Source organism: Toxotes jaculatrix, chromosome 1 (assembly GCF_017976425.1).
Source record: "Toxotes jaculatrix isolate fToxJac2 chromosome 1, fToxJac2.pri, whole genome shotgun sequence".
Classification (NCBI taxonomy): Eukaryota; Metazoa; Chordata; class Actinopteri; family Toxotidae; genus Toxotes; species Toxotes jaculatrix.
Window position 1 is genome coordinate 868,768 of NC_054394.1, and position 12,125 is coordinate 880,892.

General features: G+C 40.5%; 2 protein-coding genes across 3 annotated transcripts; one reads left to right on the forward strand and one right to left on the reverse strand.

The window, feature by feature from the left end:
* The first annotated feature begins 2,895 nt into the window (after positions 1–2,895).
* On the forward strand, positions 2,896–9,540 carry LOC121179120 (high choriolytic enzyme 1-like). 2 transcript variants are annotated; one of them, XM_041033890.1, is made up of 10 exons: positions 2,896–2,937; positions 4,131–4,203; positions 4,876–4,879; positions 5,030–5,107; positions 5,429–5,584; positions 6,532–6,652; positions 6,824–7,002; positions 7,867–7,948; positions 8,232–8,356; positions 9,396–9,540. In XM_041033890.1, coding segments are annotated over exons 2-10 (807 nt in total). In that variant the 5' UTR covers positions 2,896–2,937; positions 4,131–4,143; the 3' UTR covers positions 9,398–9,540. The 2 variants fall into 2 exon arrangements, with proteins under 2 accessions (XP_040889824.1, XP_040889739.1); XM_041033805.1 differs by lacking the exon at positions 2,896–2,937 and adding an exon at positions 3,706–3,742.
* Positions 9,541–9,551: 11 nt separating this feature from the next.
* fadd (Fas (tnfrsf6)-associated via death domain) lies at positions 9,552–11,946 on the reverse strand. The gene is made up of 2 exons (XM_041034141.1): positions 11,594–11,946; positions 9,552–10,255 (listed from the first exon to the last, which is right to left on the reverse strand). Exons 1-2 carry the CDS (start codon positions 11,883–11,885, stop codon positions 9,972–9,974), a joined length of 576 nt encoding a protein of 191 aa, XP_040890075.1. The 5' UTR covers positions 11,886–11,946; the 3' UTR covers positions 9,552–9,971.
* Positions 11,947–12,125: the final 179 nt, after the last annotated feature.

Below are 12,125 nucleotides of genomic sequence, written 5' to 3' on the forward strand. Positions count from 1 at the left end.
AGTTCAAGCAGGGCTGAAGTCCCATAAAAAACTTCTCTTCCAGTTTTTTCTCACTGTGCATGTTTCAGGCTTCAAAGCCTTTTCCACACCGCCATAATAAAACTAAGCTGGAGAATATATACTGTTGCCCATAAAGTTGGAATAAAATATATTTTACCTTCTCATGAAATGATTGGGATTTATTCTTGATAGATAAAGTGTATATCTTCTCAAAAATTTATTAATCAATTTCTTCCAATGTGATTACTGATGTGTATAAATAGGAATAAAAAGAGTAAAGTGTCTGAAAACAAAATTATTCCAGCTTTATGGGTAACAGTGTACAACAGCTCTTATATGTATTACAGTATAATAAACCAGTACATTCATATATTTATTATAGTAATTAACAAGTTAATCTGCTCGTCAGATACTGCAGTCTACAGCAGTAGTTTAATACGCTTCACTAATAAATGAATGGCACATTCATGTCACCGTCACTCGAAGGACAGGTGGTGCTCCAGGTAGATCCTCAGGGACAACAGGAATAATGGGAAATACAGTGAAAATCCCAAACACTGCTTATCATTAACTCGCTGTAACACATGCTGTTATGTAAGGTCTTTTTATTATCTGAGTCATATCAGTTGATCTTCATCATCTTAAATTGCTCTGAAGAAAATGGACATTTGAACATCTACAGCTTCATGACAGCTGGACAAACTCCATCTGTTGATGAAGACCATGTGATCATATTTAAAGCTCCAGTGCAGCTACTAAACAGACCTCAGGGTGAGATTGTTCTCTCATTTAAACATCCTCATTTAAAATGAAATTCAACAAGAAATTAGGAAATTTCACTCAAATTTCCATTGCACTCCATACAGTGGAGTGCAATGGAGGCTGCAAGACCGTGAGTTTGTTAGGCAACACACGGGTCCTCCAGATCCTCAGCTGAACAAGAGACAGGCGCAGAAATGGTTTTAAGTTCTCTCAAGGTCTGCACTTGAAGATGCAGCTGTAAATTACAATATCTGCAGACTGCTTGTCATCACTGTCGGCAGCTTGCAGACACAGATGAATTATGTTATCATAAAGCTAAAGCATCAACTCTTGGTTTTTATGTCAATTCAAACAAATTATTCTCATTTGACAGCACCACTTTAAAGCTGTGGTTGATTTCACATTAACCAGTCAAACTCTTGTTAGACCTCATTAAAATTAGGTTATGAGCTGTAATTTCAGAATGAGTAACTCACGTGTCATTGTTGTGAACTGCACACCTGAGTTATTTCCCAACACCATGTCACTGACAGACAGCGGCGGAGCCAGACAATTTTCATAGGGGTGGCCAGACTGAGACCATTGCTTACACAGGGGTGGCTGATTTAATGGTGTTTCTTAGTCACTCACTCACTTATACAGGCAGTGACTGCCATGTAGTAACTGTTTTTTTTTCAATAGCAGTGACACGGTGAAACTGTTTCGACTTTCATACTGTTAACAGCCTCAATTAGCAAACTTTGCCATATCTGTTTCAACCCCAGCATAGCCAAATTATTCATAGCCTACATTAAGACAATAAACATTTCAAACATAGTAAATCAAACTTACCTCCGACTTCTGGAAACGGGGAAATGTCCACTCTTCTTCACTGGTAATACAAGTAAACCGTGCATGGATAATGAGAGGGGAACCCCAGGTGAACTTCAATAATTTCTTCTTCTCCTGCAATTGTGTTGGTAGTTGACATTCAGGTTAAGTGTATTACTGCCACCATCTGTTCTGGTGGAGAACTACTCGTTAGAGGTGCACTGCTGAATTGCATCCCTGTGGGAACACCGACCTACAGAGATATGGCCGAAGGTGGCCGAGGTGGCCGAAGATCAATCTATGGTGGCCGTGGCCACCATTGGCCACCCCCTGGCTCCGCCCCTGCTGACAGAGCACCGAACCAAATGAGTTTGTTTGTTGTGATGTGAGGCTGACAGAGCAGCAGCGGTTTTCATCCTAACTGAAGACTGAGGGTTTATATGATGATGTAATTTGATATGGTCTGATGGCACTGGCACGTTTAAAGGAACAGCTGTGTGACAAATGCAAAAGTGATCAATGCCTTCATCTTCCTAAATGGCTTACCTTATCTCTTGTATGTGATTGATCAGCTCCCAGAAGATACTGATGATCTGCTCAGCATAGTAGTCAACATTATAGTGTAGCTTTCGCTGCCATTTTTGGGATGTGGAGAAACATACATCCCCACTCACTTATATCCAGATGGAGGGCATAGGAAGGCAGAATGCAGCCTGAGAGGAATCTGGTTAAAATGATCAAATGGTACAGTTTAGGTGTAATCGGTTTATAAAAAGACTTTTGACCTGTTTATTCTGATTGAGGTGTTTGTATGGAGCATTTGTTTCTGTTTTGGACTTTAATACTGATTATAGTCAGAATATTATCCTCCATGTAAACATACCAAGTGCAGGTTTTGAAACTCTTTCCCCTTGAATGTCTTTGTCAAGCTCATGTTGCATTAAGTCTCCAGCAGTGAACTGAGACATTAAGACTTGGGTCTGTCTTTGATTGCATTCAAGTGATCTGTGACTTAAAAAGAATGTGGGGACCTGGGTGTAAAGTGGGTAGGGGACAAAGGCCTCTCTACTTCTGACCTCCTGGTGTCTACTTATTTTGCTCACACATCTGTAGCCTTTCATTTTCTAAGAGATTTAGATCTGTGTTTATAGAGCGTCACAGAGAAAGACAGTACTGTACTCTGATGCACACACCCACTGACACACCTGTGACAGATGCAATGTTTCACACAGGCTGCAAGGACTCAGAAGTTTCCATTTCCAGTGATAAAGCTGTGCAGTTGTGTTTACCTTTCAGAGTACCTGAACACTATAAAGACTCTGACTGGGTGACAGCAGGACACTCACTGTCGCTTCAGGTTCTCAGGTAAGAACTGAACCCAGTGCTTTTTTTTACCACTACACACTACATCCTTCATATACACACAGACAGTGCTTTAATAATAATAATAACTTTATTCAGATAGCACTTTTCAAAAGACAGTTACATAGTGCTGCACAAACATGAAACAGAACAGAGCAATAAAAGTCACGAGGAAAAGAGACAAAGGAAAAGTACAAACAAGAAACAATAAAATCAATAAAACAGACAAAAGAAAGCAAGTAAAAAACAAGAATAAAAACATTGGGTCAAGAAATGTTTAGAGACATAAGCAGGTGCCAAACCAGGCAGAGTTTTGAAAGTGATTTAAATGTATTTTAAAATCAGTTCTAATAGACACAGGTGGCTGGAGAAGGGAGAATACAGTGGGGGTGATGTGGTCAGACTTTTTGGAAGCAGTTCTTCATCCAGCTGCAGCATTTTGTCTGAGTGACAGGAAAGGGAGCTGCAGTAGTCAAGATGTGATGAGATCAATGTGTGAACAACCTCCAGATCAGTGACTGACACAAGTGATTTGATTTTGGTAATAGAAACGTGATTGGACAACCTTTTCCTCCATGGAGGTCCAGTTTCAGACTAGAGTCAGAAATTACATCAAGATTTCTGTCAGAGAGTTGGACCATTATCACCCTGAGCCCTGACAGAGGTGGGGGCAACAAGAGCAACCTCAGATTTGGTGTCATTAAGCTGCAGAAAGTTGTCAGACAGTGCAATCAGTAGTATCAAAAGCAGAGCTGAAGTCCAGGAAGACCAGGATCGAGCAGTTACCTGGAGCAGCAGCCAGCAGGAGGTCGTCGCTCACTCTCAGGGGAGCAGCTTCTCTGCTGTGGAAGGCACAGGAACCTGACTGGAGCTCACCACAGAGGCTGTTGCTGCTGAGATGAGTGTTGAACTGGTGACATGAAAAACTTTTTCAGTGACCTTTGACAGAAATGGAGAGCTTGGAGACTGGTTTCAGTGAGCAAGAGGATGCCAATATTATTTCAGATCATGAAGTCATTGAGTGCCTTGTTATTGAGTGACATAATGTTTAACAGAGCAGGTTTGATGGGCATCAGCATTTTAAACTGAAATTTTGCAGACAGAGTAATATAACCTGGATTAATGATTTATGACACTATCTGTTTCTTAACTTTTTTTTTTTTTGTGGATTTCCTTTTTCTCTCTGGTTATTACAGATCTGCTGCAGCCATGTTGGTTTTCTCTTGGTCTCTCGTGGCCCTGCTGCTAGTATCCTCTTCCTGGGCTGAGGTAGAAAACTCTAGGAACCACTTCATTTCACATGTGAAGTCCTACGTGTATGGTCCATACATAGTGTCAAACACAATAAGGATATCATAAATGTTAACATGGAAAAAGACACACAAAGACATTATTCTTTTTTTTTTTTCAATTTGACTTACATTTTTTTCAGGTTAAAGTGAGACCTAATATACAGAGGACTGATTTCTTCAGAAGGAGGATTTCTCCTCATTCTTATTTTATTTTATTTTATTTTATTTTTTATTTTATTTAAATGATTTAAACTACATATTGAAATGTCAGTGGAACTAAAACCTGATTTGAAAATTATTGACCTGCAAAGACTGAAATCCAAAGGTATAGAAGTAAGTAATAATCCAACTCTTTCATATATAAATACATACACACATTCAAATGCATATATTTAAAACAAACCCATGGTTGGTTCATCACTTGGGAGTACCAAGCCTGATATTTACATTTTGATAATTTACATTTGTTCTATTTATTGACAGCCTGGACTAAAGGTAATAGTAATAACAGTAATACCCAGAACAAGGGCACTTTGTAAATGAGATGCGGAATCCACACAGACTGCAGAGCTGATTTAAATTCTGTTTTTGTGAATGAACTTCTGTAACGGTTTTCTCTTCTTTTGCACGTCATCCTGGGCAAGTACAGGAAGGTAAGAATAAAAAGTATCTTTTCATACCTGGCTTAGATTTTCCATTTTCATAGTATTGAATATTTGATGATATTATATACAAGCATCTAGACTGCATCACAAGCCCATATGTTCAGTTATCATACAGTGTCACATCTATGTGCTGTGCAGAGGCTGCTTCCATTGAGGAGGACACATCCAGGGAGCTTTCTGTTGGTGAACTGCTGGAGAGAGCCAACAGAGATCGCAGTGAGCACAGCTTCTCCTGACCTTAGTGCATTACTCTGTTTAGCCCCCTGACCTTAACCAGAGCTTAACCATGTCATAGCATCCAGACTGTAAGAAAAATACATGAAATAAATGCTGTTACTGAATTCAATATATTTCAAATAAGTCACCATATAGTCACTGACTGTATATACAGTAATATGGACAGTGCTGCAGTCACTTCAGAAGAATTTTAGGGACCTATGATGTTCTGTTTCTGAACGGAGTCATGACTGGCCTGTAAAACCTTAATGGCAAAGCTGCCGATGGTCTGCAAAGTAAATCCTGTGTTGGTTTTCACAGCCCCTGACTTCGATGAGCCCACCCTGATCGCAGGAGACATCGCTATCAAGTCTGAGGCAGACAGAAACGCCGACCCCTGCACCGCCACTGGTTGCCTGTGGGGAAAGTGGAGTGATGGAAAGGTCTACATCCCTTACTATATCGCCAACCACTTCTGTAAGCATCTGTAAACAGTCCTGCTGCTTTTTTTGTGGAGACACATAGTAGATAGATAGTGTGACTTTATTTTTACACTTATCTTCAAGAAAGAACTTGATAAAGATTTAAATTTTTTCCAACCATCTGAGCCTATTTCTTTGTTAATTTACTTTTGTACTATAATAACGCACCATGTGTGTCTAACAGAAAACAGTTACCCTTTCAAACAGAATCTAATTGTACAAAATCAAAATAAACCTCATTATAGTCTAGTATCTAATTATTTATGCACTGTCATGATCAGCTATACTTTACAAAGGAAGATGTTACATGCAAAACATGACCTTATAAACTGTGTTGCATTGTTATAGATTAAATAACTGAACATTATATAAAATAGAAAGAGTTTCACCTTAACCGACTACGAGAGTAAAAGGATACTAACAGATTAATGCATCTGTATTAGCAATCCAATAATATAATATATACAAGAGCCATTTTTCTGCATTTAGTTTTAATATAGTAAATTTATTCTGTATTCTTACCTACGTGGCACATTTTGAATGCGGCACTTTGACTTGTAATGGAATCATTTTTACAGGTTTGTGGATGTAAACACTTCCTCCACCTCAGTGCCAACACGGCAAGACAGACCACAGTCACACCTCCTCCAAAAAACAGCAGCAGATACCAACAAAAAGTAGCTTGAGGCATAGAGACATAAATAAGTAACTAAATAGATCTGGTGTTAATAATTAATTAATAGGGCTGTTTTCTATGATAAAGAAATTATTACTGCTGGGGTGAGGATGATAACATTTCATTCTGCACAGCATTGTTCTAAAAACACACAGCCATGATGCAGTTCAATTACACAACGTAAACCTGTCAGGTGAGAACACAATGGTGTTGGAAAAAGCTACTCCGTGGCAGATTTTCTTAACCTGTCATGTTTGTCCCGCCAGCCTCCCGAGAGAAGGCCATCATCACCCGTGGACTGGACTCCTTCTCTTCAGTTTCCTGCATCCGTTTCAGACCCTACCAGAACGGTGATTATGACTGGCTGAGCATCGAGTCCAGGAATGGGTAAGGCTCCTGGCTGTAGGATCCACCACACAGCAGCAAGGTTTAAGGAGTTTAGTGTGTTTTACATGTTTGCTCCCACAATTTATACCTTTAGCAAAATTCGTCTCTAAGTCTCTACAAATGATTTCTGAAAACTACTGTGTGTGTGTGTGTGTGTGTGTGTTTCCACAGCTGCTACTCATATGTGGGTCGTCAGGGCGGTGGTCAGACTGTGTCTCTGAGCCGTCAGGGCTGTCTGTACCACAGCACCGTCCAGCACGAGCTACTCCATGCACTTGGCTTCAACCACGAGCAGACTCGCTCTGACAGGGACAGCTACATCAGGGTGTACTGGGAAAACATCATTGATGGTCAGACAGTTTCACCATCTGTTACATGACCTGTATTGTTTTGAATCTTAGAAGTATTCTGATTGTTGAGTTGTTGAGTTTAACCAGGATCGATGGGAGAGAAACGAATGAAAAACAAGTCAGTTTTCTGAATGTTCCTTCAAGCAGAAGCCCAGTGAAAAAATCTAACATTTAAGAGAGGAAAGAGCTGCTGACAGAGAAAATCAGATGATGGTAAAAGAGGAGGAATCATGGTTAGAACTGAGGCAGGATGAGCAATGAGTAACCACCAGGACTGACTTTCATAGGCTGAAGCACCTGCAAATATGTGCAAATATGTGACTTTTTGAAAGTTAAAGTTTTCCAGTAAAAGAGAACTTCATCCAGTAAATTTAGATTTTGATGCAGCAGCACCAGAGATATTCTCCCCTCTAATCCAACCATTCTCTTTCCTTTGTTCAAACATGGTGCCTACGTTACCCATAATGCAACTCAACTGCAGACAGCTGGGTCAGAGGTTAGGGTGTGTTACACTAGTAGCAGCTAATATAGCGTGGTGATGCTAGCCTGCAGCAGAAATTTAGAGTGGTCTGTGGAGGTCCGGCATGTTCACTTCTGTCTAACTCTAGTCTTCAGCCTCGTCCAACACTGACTCAAGTGACATCATTTGAGGACATTTATCAGACTTCACAAAAAAGAAACAAAAAGAATAGCCATGAAAGTCACTCAAACAGCAACTTGTAAAGCAATTTTGAGTTTACAGTTTGATTTACATGCTTCTTTCACCCTCCGAGCTCACATTTTGCAGAACTAAAACTGAGTTTGAAACTGTAAATGTGTGTGATTTTTTTTTTTCACATGAGTAGTTCCTGTTCATCTCCGCAGGCATGGAGTACAACTTCTACAAGATCGACACTCTGAACCAGGGAACTCCTTATGACTACAACTCTGTCATGCAATATGAGAAGTATGGATATCTTCATGTTTGTGTCATTAACTTCTTTCTCCTCCTTTGTAACTGCATCAGTGCTTTCTATCAGTGTCTCCAGAACTTCACCATATGTACACTGTTCTGTACAAGAGGTTGTTTATCAGTAACAGTAAACCTACACAAATCTGCTTTTGAGCATGATCAGATTAAACCCCAGATAACTAGAGTACAATCACCACAAATATCAGGGATTGCTCTTCACTGAGTGACCAAACCCAAGCTCAGCCTGCCTTTTACTGTGGTACCTGTGATTCTCCAGGTATGCCTTCTCCAAGAACAACCGTCCCACTATGATGCCCATTCCCAACAGCAATGTGTCCTTTGGCCAGGCCACCCAGATGAGCAAGAACGACATCGATAGGCTGAACAGGCTCTACAAGTGCTGTAAGTGTACTGTGGCTCAGCTGGGTCAAATAATATATATAAAAACATCAAAAAAATAAAAAAATAAAATTCAAAAACACTGAGTGAGTCTTTACAGCACAACAATCATATCTGAACTGGCTTTAAAGGATTTAAAGGATAGATTCCCAGTTTTTTGAGGCTGTGTTAAAACAATCATCAGGTGAACATTCCCTTGTTCTAATCATTCCTCCTGTTTATACTGGCCCTTCAGATGTCCATGATCCACTTCTAATGTATCAGCGACAAAATAGGAAAATGCATCTGTTTTTCTAAAGGCTGAGGACAAACAACATATTTTGTTATTTAATTTTGAGGGCTTGTTGTCTAGGTCCACACAAAGAGGGACATTTGGACTAAAAGGACTAACTTTGGTAGTGACTCCCTTTATTTGTCCAACTCAGGCTGATGAAGCTCCATCTTAGCTTCAGATGAACTTTGGAGTATAATTTATCGCACAGAGTGAGGACTGTGGATTTTGTCCCCCCATCACTTTAGTTCAGAATCAGAAGCCTCTTTTCTTTCCGCTCTCTGATTTATTCCTGCTCACCTGAAATTTCTTAAAGCTGTCAATGGGATTCGGAGTATCTTTCTCTAGCCATGTCTCCGTGAGACTCATGGAAACCCCACTGATTCATCGCTAGGGGCACTTCTATTGTCCAGTGATCTCACATTGCTCGTGATGCATAGCATAGCTGAATGACATATTTTCAAAAAGGGAGAACTCTCTCTGCTAGCATGTTTAGAAGGGTCAGCAAGTGTGTGCACCAACTGGTGTTTCAATAGGAAACACATGAAGAAGAGATCTCTTCACAGCCAGTGTGGACAGCAGGAATGATCTGAGTGACTTTATCAAACATGAAACTACTCTTTAATGTTAACCCTGAGGGCTCTTGGCCATTTTCCCTATTACTGTTTCCCGTGGATCTCTTTCAGTGTAAAAGTTTGTAAAAAAAAAAAAAAAAAAAAAATCAGTCCCATTTTTGCACTGTCCCTCTAATGACACACATTTCCTCTGCAGAAACCACACGTGACCTCTGACCTGCTGCCCAGATGACAGCGGAGCAGTAAACCTGCAAATGTCAACCACAGAGACCTGACTGCTGTCTGACTCTTACATGACATGGCATATCACACATGAAATAAATCAATCAATGGAAACAGTTTGACACTTAGATCATTTTCACTGGACTTTTAATTGGTGATATTGCACACACACACACATACAGCCTTTGTTTCACATGGGGCGGACTGTCTTCCAGCTTATTCCCTTCAAAAGTCCAGAAATAATAATAGTTCATTTGACCTCACCATCAATTTGCATCTTAATATAATGTAGAAAAAAATATTTCAGTATAAAACTGTAGGCAGACATGTGGATAAGAAGTTTTTGATGCTGTTGAGAAATGGTAAACATGTCCATCACCTGTGGATATATAAACCAGTTCATTTCTTTCAAATCCATTTATTACACAAAGATGATTTTTTTTCATAAATCGAAATATAACAATTTTGATAGTTGATTCCTTTAAATCACAGCTCTTGATTTTTATTTCCCAGAGTTCATCTCAGTCTCATTTGATCTGTAAATCTCTCATCAATCTGCAAGGGCTGTCTGTCTCAGTTTGTCCTCCACTTTATCAGCAGTCAGGTTGTACTGACAGTCCCTCAGGGCTTTTATCAACTCCTCTACTCGGGCCTCGGCTCCTCGACTCTTCCTCCACTCCCTCAGTAGCTCCACCACCGTCTCCTCCAGCTCCGTGGGATGCCTCCTGTGGATGGAGTCCAGCTTGACGTCCTTCAAACCCAGTTTGCGGCCCAGTTTACGCCAAGTCTTTCCCAAATTTTCTGCAATCACCTCCGTGGCGATGTCCAGTTTGGCTGAAGAAGAATGACAAGAGAGAGGAGGAGACATTTAGGGTTTGGAGAAAAACAAAATCCAAAAACATAACACATAACTATTCAAACGCGTACCCCGGGCTGACGTGGATCATTGGAACCATGATCCAAAAAACCAAATAAGGGAATATCTTTTGGAAGAATGGCGTTCCGTACCTCCAGTAGAGTCCAGAGACTTGGAGAATCAATGCATAATAATAGTTAATAAGACTCTCTAAGTTGGTTTTTCTTTGAATTTGTCACCTGTGTGTATTTATGTCTTACACCATGGCCGCAGAAAATACTCCTACCCCCAGTGGCTGGGTGATGTCTGTTAAAATCATATATCAGGATAGCTCAAATATTTTCAGTTATTTAAGGTTTCAGTCAACAGTTTCAAATATTTTCAGTTAGAGCTAAACTGATATATTAGCCAACATCAGCCTATTCCTGGTGTTGTTAAACACCAAGAAAATAAATATCAGATTAATCAGTAATGAAAAGAATTCTTAGTCACAGCCCTAGTTTCTCGGGCTGAAGTGTAGATCAGATGTGTAGTTGTCTGTCCCACAGCTGTGTGATCATAAAATCCATCTGACCTGATCCAGGAAAAATAACTGCTGTGTCTATAAACTGCAAAAATGATCACGTTATATAAATGATCATGGCTCATGTTCCTGCTAACTGGGCGTTCCTAATGTGTACATGCTGTGGCAAGTTCACAAAGACCTGCTTTCTCTTAATGCATTGCAGCTTAGTAATCACAGACTGAGTGAGCGACTGGACAGGACTGGAGATTAACCAGAAATAAGAAAGTGAATATACACATGAACATACAATGACCACAGAGTGGTATCAGGGTATGGACAGGATATATCACAGCTGTCAGAGCAACATGAAACTACAGATCCAGTTAAAGAGCTGATGCACTGTGAAATGCTGTGGCTACCGAGGCATGTCAAATAATTTTACGTCAATAGCGCTGCACTCCTCAGACCCAGAAAGAGACACTACTGACTTTTAGAGTGAATGTGAAATGTAGGACCAGGTTTTTCTGGGAGCTGTCAGCTGCTTGGAAGAGTTAAACATTAAGTGCTGGAGACCCCTGTAGGCATGGAGCAGTGTGTATAAAAATATCAATTACTCTGCTCTCTATTGTAATAATAATAATAATAATAATAATAATAATAATAATAATAATAATATCAGTAGTAGTAATGTAGTAGTAGTAGTGTGTGCCAGCGGTGGCAGTAGTAGCCCACATGGCCTTCCCACACACACCGGGCCGTTCCCTGAACACCGCCCCTGCGCCTCGCAGCGCTCTGGGGTTCTTGCTCTGACCTCTCTCCGCCTCGCCCGGTTCTTTGACGATAGGGTCATACGGAGCTCCAATTCTGTCTGCGAGATCCTGTCGGTGAACCTTTTGGAGGAGATCGGACAGATACTCCGTGTTCGCCTCCCCAAGTTTGCCTCTCTCCGTCAGATACTGGAACAGCTTCAGTCCGCTGTTGATCTTTTCTTGGTCTCTTTTCCCGATCACGTCTCGACACATGAACTTCAGGTCCTCCAGCTGCTGGGCTGACAGCTGGTTCGAAATCTCCAGTAAAACGGCGTTAAACTGTAGAGAGCTCATGTCTGCGCCGCAGGCTGGACCTCCGACCGGATCTCTCTCAACTAGGAAATACGTGACTTTTACTTTCACTTCCGTTCTTTGGCTGTTAGTCTGCCACCTCATTCACAGGTTCCCGTGAAATTCTTTGAGAGTTTAGTCATGGACCTGAGATCCTGATCCAGATCCTTATGCAGATTTTTTGCGGATTTTAAATTTTTTTTTTTTTTTTTTTAAATATGTACCTATGCACTGATGGACTGA